At 42.6% G+C, this 13826-nt stretch overlaps 1 protein-coding gene across 2 annotated transcripts in view; it reads right to left on the reverse strand.

Annotated features, from left to right (window-relative positions):
* LOC137598485 (nuclear factor 1 C-type-like) overlaps nt 1–13826 on the reverse strand; it is a 65446-nt gene that overhangs the window by 10819 nt on the left and 40801 nt on the right. For both annotated transcript variants that reach the window (XM_068318693.1, XM_068318692.1), the window contains 5 exons: nt 13636–13754; nt 8660–8773; nt 8374–8531; nt 2723–2900; nt 1513–1601 (listed from right to left, as the gene is read on the reverse strand). In XM_068318693.1, coding sequence (XP_068174794.1) covers nt 1513–1601; nt 2723–2900; nt 8374–8531; nt 8660–8773; nt 13636–13754 — 658 coding nt within the window. The remainder of the gene's footprint in view (nt 1–1512; nt 1602–2722; nt 2901–8373; nt 8532–8659; nt 8774–13635; nt 13755–13826) is intronic.

Genomic DNA, 13826 nt, shown 5'->3' on the forward strand with positions numbered 1-13826 from the left:
TAGGACACCACTGATACAAACACCTGATCTGAGGTCATATAAGGCAAGGTTGCATGAATTCAGCATTGCTTTTCCACATTCAAATTGACTGGATCTTGAAACAACTTTGAGGGGCTTGGAACGGAATTAGAATTAGGGCATTTGCATGGAAAACGCGTCTCTACTTACGAAATTTTCTACTTACGAAATTTCTTCCAGACCAATTAATTTCGTAAGTAGAGGTACCACTGTACTTTGCAGATCACCCAAAAGAAAACTACAGCAATGACTATAAACGGCCCAATCTTAATTCCACGGAACGCAGCACACTTCCTAGTATTAAAGAAACACAAAAGCTCTTTAAACTATCTATAAGACTGTGGGAAAAGGTAATACAGATAGAAGGTGGTTTAATATCAGTATGGGGAGGGCTCCTAAGAATTTAAATTACCGTAAATAATAAAACAAATAGTTCATCGCTGTATCTCGAAATTTCAATTTTTGCGGGTGATCCCGGAACGCATTACCCATGAGTGACAAGGGATATCCTAAAGCTGTTGAGTCGATCCACTGGACGTTAAGAAAGTTCTTGAAGATGGTTCGTCTCTCATCGAAGAGACTTCATCTCACCTGAGACTTCAGAAGTCTCTTGGATGAGAGACGAAACGTCTTCGAGAACTTTCTTAACGTCCAGTGGATCGACTCAACAGCTTTAGGATAACCATGACCTGGATGACTGAGAACCTACACAGATAACAAGGGATAACTCTAGTGACATATCTGACCCCATTTAAAGAACAAAATAAAGGCCAACCATGTCACAAACTGCATTCAAAAAGGGAGGAGATATATTTCGGCAGTGATATGTCGTTATATATCACTGTAATGTGTATATATATTTGTGACAAAATGGTCTTGTAGAAATTGTCTGATGCATACACACAGAAGTGACTCAGCAGAGTTAGTTGGTGGGAAGGCACTGCAGTGCCACAGCAGTAAATCAAAATGCTCCCATTTCCTCGTTACAAAGATTTTAAAAGTTGCCAAAGCAGTTCCAGCACTTCATCTTTATTGTACATCTCTGCAGCCAAAGACTTCTCTACCACTACTGCATCCAAATATCTGCATCCTGTCAAATACTACCCCATCAGCAGCCAACTAATATAAAAAGTATTATTCAGATTCCAGAGTTTCAAGAGTTTCATTGTCTCTGTCAACATTCCTCTCCCTCTCCCTCTCTCCTTTACTGTCAAATTTCTTTGTCTTATTTTGTTTTACCACAGATTTTACCACTAAGTACAAATTTGTTTTCCTGAAAAGTATCGACTGATAATATGTCAGATAACTATGACAAAAAACTATTCCATGAGCTTTGAGCCAGATAATTCTGATTCCCATTTTATATGGCTTCTATCAAAAGATTTGAAATTGAATGAAATTAAATCAGAATAAACACACACAAACACACACTTTCATGAAAGATCCTCAATCACACTAATAATCTCTGTACAGATTCAAATGAACCATACACACCTGGGCTTGGTAGAGTGCACCAGGGTCTCGAGGAGTAACTCCAATGAAGGATGGGCGATTGGCAGGAGGAGTCCCAGGGGCAGAGTATGCTGAGGGATTGTGTGTAAACATTAGTGGTATATATAGTACAGATAATACAGTCATCCTCCACCTGTCTCCTCTATAAACCTGTTTGTTGGGATTTAAAATTCTACCTGGAAGCCACACTGACCACACAAGGAAGCAAAGGTTGCATTTAACTCTTTTATTTGGTGATAATCTGGATGAGTGCCAATGATGTACGCTAATGGTTCTGTGAGGCAGGCAAACAATTACCATATTGTGTCCAACAAACAATAGCTTCAAGCATGAAATTAGTTAAATGCAGGATTCTTCTTCGTTTCCTTTCGGCTTTTCCCTTCAGGGGTCGCCACTAAAGAAGGGTTCGGTGAGTGAGAATATGAAACCGGCAGGGTTCGGTACCTTCAACAAGGTTAAGAACCACTGGTCTAGCTTCAACTACTCTTTCCCGTAACTTCATTGTATGGCTCATCAGCTTTATTTCTCTGTAGTTGCCACAACTCTGCAAATCTCCCTTTTTCTTAAAAATTGGCACCAGATATTTTTAATATAAGAAATATTGCAGGAGCATCAGCATCAGTTTTCACGGCTAAAATCTCCACTGATGGACGTGTGATGGAGATTTGAGGACCCTTCCTGGATGACGCTGCTGCTCTGTCCTCTGCTGTAGTCTGACCTCAGTGAGGCTCGTTGAAAGCCTGTTGAGAAGCTGCAGGAACCGACTCACCCCACAGCAACTGACTTTGATCGATTTTTATCGTACAGGTCTTTTAAATCCAAATGATTCCGATCCCTTCTCCGTATAGTTTGTGTCTTTGTTAAGGATTTTAAACTATCATAAAAGATCGGGTTAACAGACAATGGAGGATTCACCTTAGTCTGGCGACGGATGTGAGCCCTTCATGGGAGTCTTTCTACAACCCACCGTTAACAAAGAAGGTTGGGGATCTCCAATGGAGGATTTTACAGTACATGGTGTCCGTTCTGTTCTAGACTGTCAGAGACTCGACAATCTGTTCTTGTTTTTAGAGAATGTGTAATGTTTTGGAACTCTCAAGTTCTTTGGGCACAGGACTCAGACTTGGCACAGGAAACTTCCACACATTGACACACTTGTCTGGAGTGCATGTGTGTTTATTATTCTACTTACTGGGTGATGTGGAGGAATTTGTTCCCGCGTCAGACGACGTGGTTGTGACCTTTAACTCCGCAGACAGTGTTGGCCTGGGGAGGGAGGGTGGGGGCGGAGCCAAGGAAGGTACAGGGGGAGCCAACATCTGAGAGGAGATGTAGTGACTGGATGCCTTAATCTGGTTGCTGCCATTCAGCTGGAAATATAATGTGTGTACACACACACACACACACACACACACACACACACACACACACACACACACACACACATATATAAATACATTTAGTGTGCTGCAGTACTGCAACACTTGGATCTTTACAGCATGTGTATGTATTTGCATGTATTTCAGAGCAAGAAGCCCTGAAGTGCAATCTCCAATCATTTTACAAATGTCAGCTATGATAATGTTTGACGGGAACTCAAAGAGAGTAACACCTGCACATCACATTGTCTAAAACATGACATGGCAGTATCTACCGACTCATTATTATCCCTCTACAGTATATTTAATACAGAGAGAGATTGTCAGGCTGAAAAAGAGACTAGCAAAAACACCAGAATAGGCATTAATTAGAGTTGAAACTGAAAAAATATTAGTGATATTATTTGTCATACTCTTCTTCTTTTCCTTTTGGCTTTTCCCTTCAGGGGTCACCACAGCGAATCAATTGCCTCCATCTAACCCTGTTTCCTGCATTCTCTTCTCACACCAACTACCTTCATGTCCTCTTTCACTACATCCATAAACCTCCTCTTTGGTCTTTCTCTAGGCCTCCTGCCTGGCAGTTCAAAACTCAGCATCCTTCTACCAATATATTCACAATCTCTCCTCTGGACATGTCCAAACCATCTCAGTCTGGCCTCTCTGACTTTATCTCCAAAACCTCTAACATGTGCTGTCCCTCTGATGTACTCATTCCTGATCCTATCCATCCTGGTCACTCCCAGAGAGAACCTCAGCATCTTCATCTCTGCTACCTCCAGCTCTTTCTCCTGTCTTTTCTTCAGTGACACTGTCTGTAGACCAAACAACATCGCTGGTCTCACCACAGTTTTGTACACCTTTCCTTTCATTTTAGCTGAAACTCTTCTATCACACATCACACCTGACACCTTCCTCCATCCATTCCATCCTGCCTGTACACGCTTCTTCACCTCTTTTCCACACTCTCCATTGCTCTGGACTGTTGAGCCTAAGTACTTAAAATCCTCCACCTTCTTGATCTGTTCTCCCTGTAACCTCACTCTTCCACTTGGGTCCCTCTATCTATCTATCTATCTATCTATCTATCTATCTATCTATCTATCTATCTATCTATCTATCTATCTATCTATCTATCTATCTATCTATCTATCTATCTATCTATCTATCTATCTATCTATCTATCTATCTATCTATCTATCTATCTAACTGCATTGTTTAAAGAAACAAACAATGCAAACGTAGCTCGTGTGTTCTTGTGACTTTTTTTGTGGCAGGGACATGCATTTTATCAACAACTAATATATGTATCATCACTTACAAAATGAGTTGAACATATTTTTGAAAAACAGATATGGTAAATTTGAAGGTGGTGGTGTTTAAAAACTTTTTATTGTTTGACATTTCTTTGTTTCTCTGTAGATGGCACACAGTTTCTCCAGACACCTAGGTGGCACTGTGTCAGGATGGTATGGACTTGCATAGTCTTAAGTAGAGTAGTACCTCGAGACACGAGCTGCTCGATATAGGAGTTATATTAGATTAGATTAGATTAGATTAGATTCAACTTTACTGTCATTACACATGTACAAGTACAATGTAACGAAATGCAGTTTGGCATCTAACCAGAAGTGCAATTAGTTTAAAGTACAATTACAGGATATACAGATTTTCGGGTGTGATATACAGTATATACAGTACATACCTATGTGGTGCTATGAACAAACTATACAAGAATATACATAATACGGAATATACACACTAAAATGCAGCATGGAAAAATATCAATATAGAGGCTGTAATGCAGTGAGTATAAGTGGACATAATATATGGATATATGGAAAAAATGAGTGATATGAACATGCTATACAGAAGTACTATGGACATATTTTACAGATGAGAAAAAAAATACACTATACATATTATACAGATGGATAACAATTTGTTGTGGTGTGAATATACCATACAGGTTTAAGTAATGTGGACATATTTTACAGATGGGAGAGAGATGTGTGGAGATGTGTGGAGGGGTCAGCGGGCAGAGTTCAGTAGGGAAACAGCTCTGGGGGAAAAGCTGTTCCTCAGCATTCTGGTTCTGGTCCGGAGGTTCCTGAAGTGCCTGCCGGAGGGCCGAAGGACAAACAGTCTGTGGGCAGGGTGGGAGGAGTCTTTGAGGATGCTCCGAGCTCGACATACACAGCGTTTCTTCTGGACTTCCTCAATGGCTGGTAGTAGAGTCCCTGTGATGCATTGGGTGGTTATCACCACCCGCTGAAGCATCTTGCGGTCTGTGACAGAGCAATTCCCATACCAGACAGTGACACAACTGGTCATGATGCTCTCAATCGCACAGCGGTAGAAGTTCACCAGTATGGCTGCAGACAGGTGGTGTCTCTTCAATGTCCTCAGGAAGAAGACGCACTGGTGAGCCTTTTTGACCAGGCTAGAGGTGTTAGTGAACCAGGAGATCTCCTTGGAGTTGTGGGTCCCCAGGAATTTGAAGCTGGTGACACGTTCCACAGCCATCCCATTGATGTGAATGGGGTTGTGCATGCTTCCTCTCACCCTGCTGTAGTCAATGATGAGCTCCTTCGTCTTGCTGGTGTTAAGGAGCAGATTATTTTCTTCACACCAGGCATCCAGGTGTTGTACCTCCTCCCTGTTGGCTGTCTCATCGTTGTTACTGATGAGGCCAATCACCATTGTCTTGTCCGCAAATTTGATGATTGAGTTGGATCCATGCACAGGTCTGCAGTTGTGGGGGAAGAGGGAGTAGGAATGGGCTCAGCACATAGCCCTGTGGCACCCCTGTGTTGAGTGTGATGGTGGTTGAGCAGTTGTGACCTGACCTAACATGTTGGGGTCTGTCAGAAAGTCCATTATCCAGTAACAGAGGGGAGTATTGATGCCCAGATCAACAAGTTTGATGATTAACTTGGATGGGATGACAGTGTTAGATGCAGAGCTAAAGCTAATAAACAGCATCTGTGCAAATGTATTGTTACTGTCCAGATGTGTGAGCACAGAATGCAGCGCAATGGAGACTTCATCCTCTGTACACCTATTGCTGCGGTAGGCAAACTGGTACAGGTCCAGAGTGGGTGGGAGGCAGCTCTTCAGATGTGCCAGGACCAGTCGCTCGAAACACTTCATGATGATGGGTGTGAGTGCCACAGGGCGGTGGTTATTCAGGCACGCTGGGCTGGAGTGTTTTGGCACTGGAACAATGGAGGTGGATTTGAAGCATGCTGGTACAGCTGCTTGGGCAAGGGACAGGTTGAAAATGTCCGTAAAAACCCCTGTGAGCTCCTCCGCACATGTTCTGAGCACACGCCCTGGGATGCCATCTGGGCCAGCAGCCTTCCATGCGTTGTTATGGCTCAGTGCAGCACGTACATCTGTGGAGGTGAGAGAAAGGCTGGTTGTCTGCAGGGGGTCTAGTCGTGGTCAGGGTCTCCCTGTTGTCTCAGTCGAAACAAGCGTAAAAGTGATTCAGCTCATTTAGGAAGGGGACATCTGTAATTGCCGGGATTGAGTTGCTGGGTTTGTAGACAGTTATGGTCTGGATGCCTTGCCACATGCGTCTGGGTTCTGAGTCGGAGAAGTGTTCCTTCACCTTAAGCTTGTAGCAGTGCTTGGCCTTCATGATGCCCCTCCTTAGGTTTGCCCTGGATGTGCTGTAGGCTTGTGCGTCTCCTGATTTGAAGGCGGCATTGCGAGCTTTCAGAAGGAGCCGCACCTCCTTGTTCATCCATGGCTTCTGATTAGGGTACGTGGTGATCTGTTTCCATGTTATCACACTGCCAATGGTGGTGTTGACATAGTCCAGCACAGAAGAGGTGTAAGTGTCAATATTTGTGTGAGAGCCACAGGAAGTCAGTGAAGCAAACATACTCCAGTCTGTGTGTTGGAACTGTCCTGAAGTACAGAGTCTGTCCCTGCTGGCCACACCTTGACGTTTGTCAATGTTGGCTTCCCACGCTGGATGAGTGCAGAGTATTTGGGGATGAGGAACAAAGAAAAATGGTCTGGTTGTCCCAGATAGGGGAAGCGGGTTGCGGTGTAGGCTCCTGCAATGTTGGTGTAAACATGCTGGTGGAATTTAGGGAGCACTGTCTATAAGTTTGAGTGATTAAAATCACCTGCAACTATAAAAGCAGCCTCCGGCTGAGCAGACAGTTGTTTGCTGATGGCTGTGTACAGTTCTTTCATATCAACCGTAGCATCGACATCCGGAGGGATGTAGGCTGCGGTTACAATTATTGAGGTGAACTCCCATGGCAAATAGAAAGGTCTGCATTTAACCATGAGAAACTCAAGGTTAGCTGAGCAGTGTCTCTCAACAGTACACCAAGATTTGTTAATGTAGATGCACAATCCTCTGCCTCTGGTCTTACCAGAGTCATCTGCTGTTCTGTCTGCCCGGAGTTAGTGACGACCGGCTAGCTCGATAGCACTGTCCGGTACTCTGCTGTTTAGCCATGATTCTGTGAAGATCATGACATTACAGTCCATAAGTCTTTTGATGTGGGTGAAGCGGAGTCGTAACTCGTCCATTGTATTCACCAAAGATCGCACATTGGCAAGGAAAATGCTGGGTCGCGAGAGGCGGTACTGTGTTAGTTTCAGTTTTGCTCTTATCCCTCCGCGCTTCCCTCGCCTTTCTAACGATCTCGACGCCCACTACGAGCACTTCCGCCCGGCCGGGTAGAGCGCGTAGCCTCCATTGTTCTGAAGATCTCAGGAATGAGCCGTACATTGGTGATAAAATCGTCGGAGTGGTGTAATCCTATGTCTGAAAGTTCCAAAAGTTCCTGTCGGGTGTAGGATGTTAAGGTGAAGCTGTTCCGTACGAACAGACCCGAGATGAGCAGGAAAAATGTTATAAAATTGCAGAACTGGAAGAGTCGCCGGGCCTCGCGATGTCCACGCGCCGCCATCTTGGTCTTATTTGAAATTGCATATGAGATACATTTAATCACGCTGTCCACATCTTTGTTCGACAAACAAGATCCAAGATATGAACCATACTTTAGGACACCACCATTAGGTAGCGGAAGTGTGCAACATCCAGCTGAGACTGGATGTTGTTCTTTCCCATGTGTTGGCGGATGGATTCAACATCAGCTGTTCTCGTTCATGGAGTAAAGACGTAGCTCATGTGTTCTTGTGACTTTTTTGTTTTTTTTATACTTTATCATTGTTTACATAACATACATAATTAATTATACACATGTAAAGTATGCATGCCTGTTGGTTGATTTTTTTTTTCATAATTTAGGGGGTTTAGGACTTTTTTTAAAGGGCTGGAAGGGATTAAAATTATTTTAGTTCTTTAGTAACAAAACAGTTTAAACTCATATCTTGAGGTAGGACAGTATCTTAAGTATATGCTTTTAGAAATCAGGATTGAATGTGAAACTCTGTTACTGTCATAAATGCATTACACAATAATTTTACTAACTGAGCTGGGGGTTTGGTTGGCTGGGTCACAAGCCAGTGAGACCAGATCTTTCAGGGGGTCCTGGGTCAGATGAGGAGGATAGCGGATTGCTCCAGGGGGGAAGTAGGAAGATGATGGGAAATGAAGAGCTGAGGAGGAGTGAGGATTGCGAGAAAGACCTGAACAGAAAAGGAAAAGGTGTAATTGTGTGTAATATTACATATACAATAAATACAGTATTTGTAGACTGGCAGTGTTTGTGTTTTACTGACCACAAAAACACTGGTAGCGTTTGTGTTTTACTGACCACTGTGAACAGCTATGACTGGCCGGTGGTGTTGAGTGAAGGAATCCAGTCTTGGTGAGTCTTCCTGGTGAGAGGGACTGTCCAGTTCTGCCTTCTTCACTGGAGGAGATAAACCTAAAACACAAATTCAGACATGCAGTAAAAAGAGCATCTGTTTTATTTTGTGTTCAGTCAAATAGCAACTGCACAGCAGTTCGAAATGATAGTTTGGGACAGGTAGAAAAGGTTCACATATCTTTCAGTAATTAAATTTTTGTATTCAAGACAGTTTTAAAAAATGGTTGCAGGATTTGAAAAAAAAAAACAGTCATAAAGGTCCCATATTATGCTTTTTTTAATTGATGTCATTCAGCTTCCAGATGTCCAACTACACTGTATTTGAAATGTTTGCCTGAAAGTGATCTGTGGTCTTCAATATCTTTCATTGAACATTGATAAATCCTCCTCTGCTTTGTGAAGGTCTGTTGTAATGGGGCGTAGCTCTCAGCTCCCTCTCTCCTCGCCCCTCCCCCTCTGAGCCTTCCCCATCTCCTTCCCCCCTCTGAGCTGACCAATCAACACTGCCCACCCAGTTGCGTTCACATGCGTTTGTTTACTTGGCCACTAAAACGCGCCAGAATTACGGATCGATCAATTGCCATTTTCTGCAACTTTTTTAACTTTCAGTAACGTCACAGCTACGTATTTCGCTCTGACTCTTCTCTTGTTTCATGTTGTTTTTCATGATATAACGGTTGATTTTTTGGCGCTAAGCGTGGATGAGCTACCTCTGTCTTTGCTGAACAAAGACTCGTGGCTCATTGTGTAAACATGATCAGATCGGCCGGTGAGATAATTACACTGAGTTTTCTGAAAATTGCTTTGGACATCGAGAGCTCATGGATAACAAGGGAGCTAAGCTAACGCAAACAAATGACACATGGGATTTTACCGGTAAGACCAAGTTTTTCTCTTGTATTCTTGTGAGCGTGTGTGTGTGTGTGTGTGTGTGTGTGTGTGTGTGTGTGTGTGTGTGTGTGTGTGTATACACGCAGCTCTTCGATCACTTGGATCACAGAGCTAAAGCTGCGTTCATTCACCAAAAAACAGACAATTGTTCTGAATTAGTAATTAGTGTGTAACTGGTTATGTGTAATTCTGGAGAGAGCCTCGGGCGGACACACACACACACATACACACACACACACACAAACTGCTAAACAGTTAGCCAAATGCTAGCAGAATTCAACAGCTTATGAGGAACTTTCAGCGTGTAGCTCTGATCCAGATCGTTACCACACACCGCTACCACACACCGCTACCATAGCCTGATCACGAACCACACGAGCGCACACCTCACGCACACACATGAGACTGAAATGGACCTCTAACTAGTTAGCCAAATGCCAACTGAGTCCAACAGCTTGCCAGTGTGTGGCTCTGAGGTAGGACATTACCACACACTGCTACCGTAGCCTGAACAAACTCCCCCTTCTGGGATTGCCATGCCCTTGGGCATGTCAACCGATCAATATCATCAATCACAGTCTGTGACATAAATTATGTCACAAAATGAAAATGACATCACAAACAGTATTCTAGCAAAATCCGATCGTTTTGATTCAGTCCAGGCCATGAATTCCTAAAACTCCAAATATCTATTGATGCAAGAAGTGTTTGTTTACCAGATTCTAGGAGTTGGTCGGGTTAGGGAGGACCACTACGTATATGTAGAGACCTGAAAAAGTATGATTTTCATAAAAGGACCCCTTTAATTAAAATACAGTGGCACGGCAATGCAGACCGTTGCACTTTTCCTCACAGCAAGAAGGTTCCAGGTTCAATTCCTTGCTGTGCTGAGATTGTGTATGTTCTCCCCGTGTCTTTGTGGGTTCTCTCCTGGTTCTATGGTTTCCTCCCACATCCAAAAACATGCAGCCTAAGTGAATTGGTCTACACCAAATTGTCCATAGGTGTGACTATGTGTTTGTTTGTTTTTCATGCGAGCCTGCAATGAGCTGGCATCTCATAAGAAGTGCACCCTGCCTCTCACCCATAGCCAGCTGAGGCAGACTCGGCACTGGCAAGACAGTTAAGTGGCTGAAGACGAGACAATTACAATCTTTTCATCTACAAGTATAAGAAAATGGATGGATTGATGCAATGCAAGGCATTTTCCTTTTTGTGTCCAAAATGGGAAAAAGTGAACTTCATCAGTGGCCCACATTTTGATTTGCCAGATTCTATTTGGTTGAAGGAAAACAGCTTTCCAGCACCACTCAGACATGATTTTACACATGGCAAGACAAAGTCTGTCATCAACAGAATTTTGTGGCTGAGTTTATGTGCATTTTTTTTCCAACTCAAGTTTTGCGACCATCGTGTATGATGTGTCATCTTGAATCCCCAGCTGTCCACATGATGTTGAGCACTACTGGTACTAAGACTCTGGGGTGTGGTGGGGGAACTGTGGGGAAGTGGTAGTTTGACAAACGAGCAGATGGAATGGATGGACCCCCACCCAAACACAATATCTCTACTACAAGCAAGTTCATCATACTCAGAATATCAGCCAGTGACTCTTCACAATCAAGCTAAATGGTCAAATGATTATCAGTTAAACAAGCGGTAACCAATGCAAGTAAAAGAAGTGGTGTTTACAGCGTCAGACAAATTTCAAACAGACACAGCAACAGAGTAGCAACAGCGTATTTCCTCGATTAGGAGCAAAAGCTAAGATGGTTACTACAGTAAAGTGCAGAAAGGAGTGCAGAATATGTAAATATGTAAATTCATAGGCTTTATCTAAACTGGTTTGTTAGAAGTGAAGTTTATTATGAATACCTTGAAATAAATAATACTTACAAATGACGTTTTTTAACAATGACTTTATTGTCAATATGATAAAAGATGACATTACTGTGAGAAGTAATGTTCCAATACTTTGTATCCATAAAGCAAATATCGAGAAAAAATTAATGTGTAGTTTACTGCAGATGAATGAGAAACTATATTATGGCACTCAAATTATTTTTCAAAATGAATGAAGTATAAAGTTTTATAAAGATTTTGCACAGACACAAACAGTGATGTTTCAGATAAATGTTGCTGTGATTGTGGGAATTTAGCCTCTGATAAGTTAACCCTGGAAAATGGTTAATTGGTCCTGTGTGTATCAACGTATAATACTAGTTATAATTTTGATATGGTTATTTCAAGTTGTCATAACAAGTTCTTGTTACTGTTAGAAAAATGTTAGTATAAAATATGTTAAAATGCATAAATAATTTACAGTTAAAATGTGTCTTTACTAGCTATTCCATTAATAGCTATTCCATTGCTTGTTTAGTTTTCCAAAAAATCTACAGCAATTTTTTAGTTATGGTTTAGAAGAATATTATCACAGGTAAACCTCGGCTTATGTTGTTAGGTAATTTTAGATTATACATCGGTTTTCAAACAAAAATCCAGTTTACATTTGCATTTTACTCTATTTACGTCTGTCAGCCACAAATATTGGAATCGTAAAATCACTATTAATCCGTTAATAAGATAAGTTAATCATATCATGTTGATACAGTAAATATTTACATGATATTATTAACCCACAATGATGTGACCCACAATGCTGAAGAAGCAGCTGAAATTGAGACAGCGATGTATGAGACGGCAACTCTTTTCCTGTAGATTAGGAAAAAATAACATGTAATTGTTTCTAAGCTTTGAATAGATACGTACTACCCAAGTATTATTGAAACTGAATTCATAAAAAAAGTACAGTACAGAACTGGGAATGGTTATCTTCGGTTTAGTTAATTCAACTTATGCTGTTTTTCGACTTAATTTTGCATCTTCTGGAACCGATTAGTGACGTAAGCCGAGGTTTACCAGCATGTCAGTTTCAAGTGTGCGAAGAGGAGGAAATAAGGTACTGAGAAAAAAATGTTGAAAGGACATTTTAGAAAAGTCAAGACTCAGCAACAGAGAATACGCATGTTAATTATGTTCATTCTTTACTGCTGAACCGTTTGCAGTTTACTTGATACATCACTCTGAAGTGGGTGAGTTTTGGGAGAGTCTTTGCTATGCTGCCTGACCATATGTGTTCATCATGGTATGGTAGTTAGCCTAGCTGCTGTTTTCATTTCGCTCTTGTCCAGTATTGATGATGGAGGAGGTTGTGGAGCTTCAATGAATGCTGCAAGTGTGTTGTGTGCAGAGGACATTCGTTTTGCTGCTGGCGGCAAGGCAGTGAAACATACTCTACAGTCTGTAGAAAATGTGTGAATCTCTAGACATCTCCACAGACAGCTTTAGACAGAGAAACACCAGGACTATTTCTCTGCAGTTGGAACAGATTCCATTCCCATATGGAGGTAAAGTTTTAACATAAAATTATATCATCCGATTCTAACTGCTGATACTCACAATCCATCCATCCATCCATCCATCCATCCATCCATCCATCCATCCATCCATCCATCCATCCATCCATCCATCCATCATCTACTGCTTATCCAGGGCCGGGTCGCGGGGGCAACAGTCTCAGGAGGGATGCCCATACTTCCCTCTCCCCAGACACCTCCAGCTCCTCTGGGGGGATCCCGAGGCGTTCCCAGGCCAGCCGAGAGACATAGTCCCTCAAGCGTGTCCTAGGTCTTCCTCGAGGTCTCCTCCCAGTAGGACATGCCTCCCCAGGGAGGCGTCCAGGAGTCACCCGGAACAGATGCCCGAGCAACCTCAGCTGGCTCCGCTCGAGGTGGAGGAGGCGCAGCTCTACTGTGAGCTCCTCCCTGGTGACTGGGCTCTGCACCCTGTGTCTAAGGGTGCACCCAGCCACTCTACGGAGGAAACTCACTTCAGCCGCTTGTATCTGGGATCTTGTCCTTTCGGTCATGACCCAAAGCTCATGCCTAGAAACTGATATTCATAAGACTCTGATTAGAGTCTAATGATTAGAATAGATTAGAGTCTGGTTTAAAAAATGATTTTTATACCTCCTTCTATATCATCAGTCCAGTTCCTGGAGCTAGCAGGGGAGGAAGGTGAGTGGTAATATTCTCCCCCAGGGCTGTCAGCATCTTCCTCCATAGAGCCTGACTTATGACGCTTACTCCTGCAGAGACACATACAGACACGTTTTCAGATGCTCACATATTTAGAATCATGGTATACATGTATGCTGTTT

Source organism: Antennarius striatus, chromosome 7, assembly GCF_040054535.1.
Source record: "Antennarius striatus isolate MH-2024 chromosome 7, ASM4005453v1, whole genome shotgun sequence".
NCBI classification, from domain to species: domain Eukaryota; kingdom Metazoa; phylum Chordata; class Actinopteri; order Lophiiformes; family Antennariidae; genus Antennarius; species Antennarius striatus.